This window comes from Morus notabilis, unplaced genomic scaffold (assembly GCF_000414095.1).
Source record: "Morus notabilis unplaced genomic scaffold, ASM41409v2 C11458495, whole genome shotgun sequence".
Lineage (NCBI taxonomy): Eukaryota > Viridiplantae > Streptophyta > Magnoliopsida > Rosales > Moraceae > Morus > Morus notabilis.
In genome coordinates, this window is record NW_010387504.1 from 1 (window position 1) to 2,244 (window position 2,244).

The 2,244-nt window shown below is 38.3% G+C and overlaps 1 protein-coding gene across 1 annotated transcript; it reads left to right on the forward strand.

Moving 5' to 3' along the window:
• Nucleotides 1–364: 364 nt before the first annotated feature.
• On the forward strand, nt 365–2,215 carry LOC112095280 (ETO1-like protein 1; the record flags this gene model as incomplete). Its single annotated transcript, XM_024176967.1, has 2 exons — nt 365–674; nt 1,349–2,215. Coding segments are annotated over 2 exons (531 nt in total), but the record flags the coding sequence as incomplete, so codon positions are not given.
• Between the last annotated feature and the right edge of the window lie 29 nt (nt 2,216–2,244).

The window sequence follows — 2,244 nt, forward strand, 5'->3', positions numbered from 1 at the left end:
AAATTTTTCCCAAAAAAAAAAAAAAAAAAAAAAAAAAAAACAAAAAGGATTTGTATTAGGTAGAACAGAAATATTTGTCCCTATAAAATATTTGTTTTACAAGGTGGTTGCCAGAGTAGAATTTGTGTTGTTTCCTGGAGGGTATTTCCTTGTATAAAAGTCTGGGTGCCTCTACATTTAATATCCGATTTTGATCTTAGAGAGGTTAATGTAGATAATGTGTCTTTTGTTTTTTTTTGGTTCTTTTTTTTGAAGGAGCCCAAGTATGCGATGGTTGACTTTTACAGTTTTACTCGCATAAAAACAGGAAGGCCGCTAAACGATTTTTGACCTTTTTCCTTGCCCTTCAATTTTGATTTGTCAGGCGCTGAACAATCTTGGTAGTGTTTATGTTGACTGTGGGGAGTTAGACCAGGCAGCAGATTGCTACATCAATGCTCTCAAAATCCGGCATACCCGAGCTCATCAGGGCCTTGCTCGGGTACATTTTCTCAGAAATGATAAGGCTGCGGCTTACGATGAAATGACTAAACTGATTGAGAAGGCTCAGAACAATGCTTCTGCCTATGAGAAGAGATCTGAATACTGTGATCGGGAACTCACGAAGGCAGACCTGGAGATGGTTACCCAATTAGATCCACTTCGGGTTTACCCTTACAGATACCGCGCTGCAGGTCAGAGTCCTATTAATCTCTGTGAATACAAGCCTGCCTAATGGTTTTGCCATGGGATAAAATTAATTTAGTACTTTGTATTACAACAAAACATGTTCTTAATATCATGTGTTTTTAATAATATTAAAATGGTATCTCGATGTTTTTTAAAATATCTTCTTAGTATTCTGAAGTTGATTTTTAGGACATGTAATGTCCAAACTACCCTTATTAATTAGATAGAAATCATTTTTTTTTAAAACAACAAAATATTTAAAAAAAACAAAAAAAAATTTATTTTTCTTTTTCCTGGATTTATTAGTTTTAGTCTCAAAATTCAGTTTCAAGTTATTAAGAATATGTTTTTAAAAACGTCGGGGCATTATTTTAATATTATTAAAAATACATGGTACATAAGCATATTTCGCTGTAACACATTATCAAAATGATTTTATCCCTTTTGCCATTAAAAAAAGTTGCAAAAAATATTGCTCTTTGCGACAAATAATTGATAAACAATTTGCGCATCACTTTTGATTGCGACTGTTCCTCAAGTCGTGGAAGCGTCGATAAAAACTAATTTCCATTATTGTGCAGTTTCGTTTTTGTTTTTGGCTGGTTGTTGGGTAAAAACCAAAACAAGCCTCGTTTAGCAGGTATTGAAGTTGACGCGTTTTTGTTTGTGATTTAAACAGTGTTAATGGACAACCACAAGGAAACAGAAGCGATTGCAGAGCTGTCAAGGGCAATAGCATTCAAAGCAGATCTTCATCTTCTACACTTGCGGGCCGCATTCCATGAGCACGTTGGGGATGTGTTGGCTGCTTTGCGAGACTGTCGAGCTGCCCTCTCCGTCGACCCCAATCATCAAGAAATGCTGGAACTTCACAGCCGGGTAAACAGCCATGAGCCTTGAATGTGGGAAAATGAAAAAAACAAAACAAAAAGGAAATTGTGTCACCACCATGTATACTAGAATGTGCATGTAACGTCTCATGTCATATCTATTTTGTTTTATGGGCTCCAAGTTTTGGTCCAAGAGTTATTGGTAATATAATTTAATGTCCATCCATTCTCTCAGTTCTAGATTTCATAAGACGCTGTACATTTTTTCTGGCTAAATATGAAGCTGCTACAGATACGAGAGTATTAAAATTTACATCCACTGACTATAGAAATTAGATTGCATCGTCAAGTTCCCATTTGCGTAGTAGAGAGAGTCACCCACGTGCGCGAGGGAACAGCTGGGTCCCACGCGGAAGAAGAGAGAGCTCGGCTTACACGCACGTGGAGAGAACTCGCGATCTGGGGCCTGGCGTGCACGAAACGCACGTGAAAGTGTGGGGAAATCACGGGGGACGGCCGCAGAAGATGCCACGTGGCGCGGCTTGGTGGAGTGGCTTGAACGGCTAGGCTTGTTGATGGGCCAATTTATTTCTCTCCGCGAATCTGTGTGCGCCATGTGTACCAGTTGTTGCACTCAATTTTTCCGGTTTTAAACATTTCTGATGGTTCTTTCTCCACCATTATCAGCTTTTATTCTCAAAATAAAGCCTTGTAAATCCAATTTAAGTGGATTAGAATGTTCTCT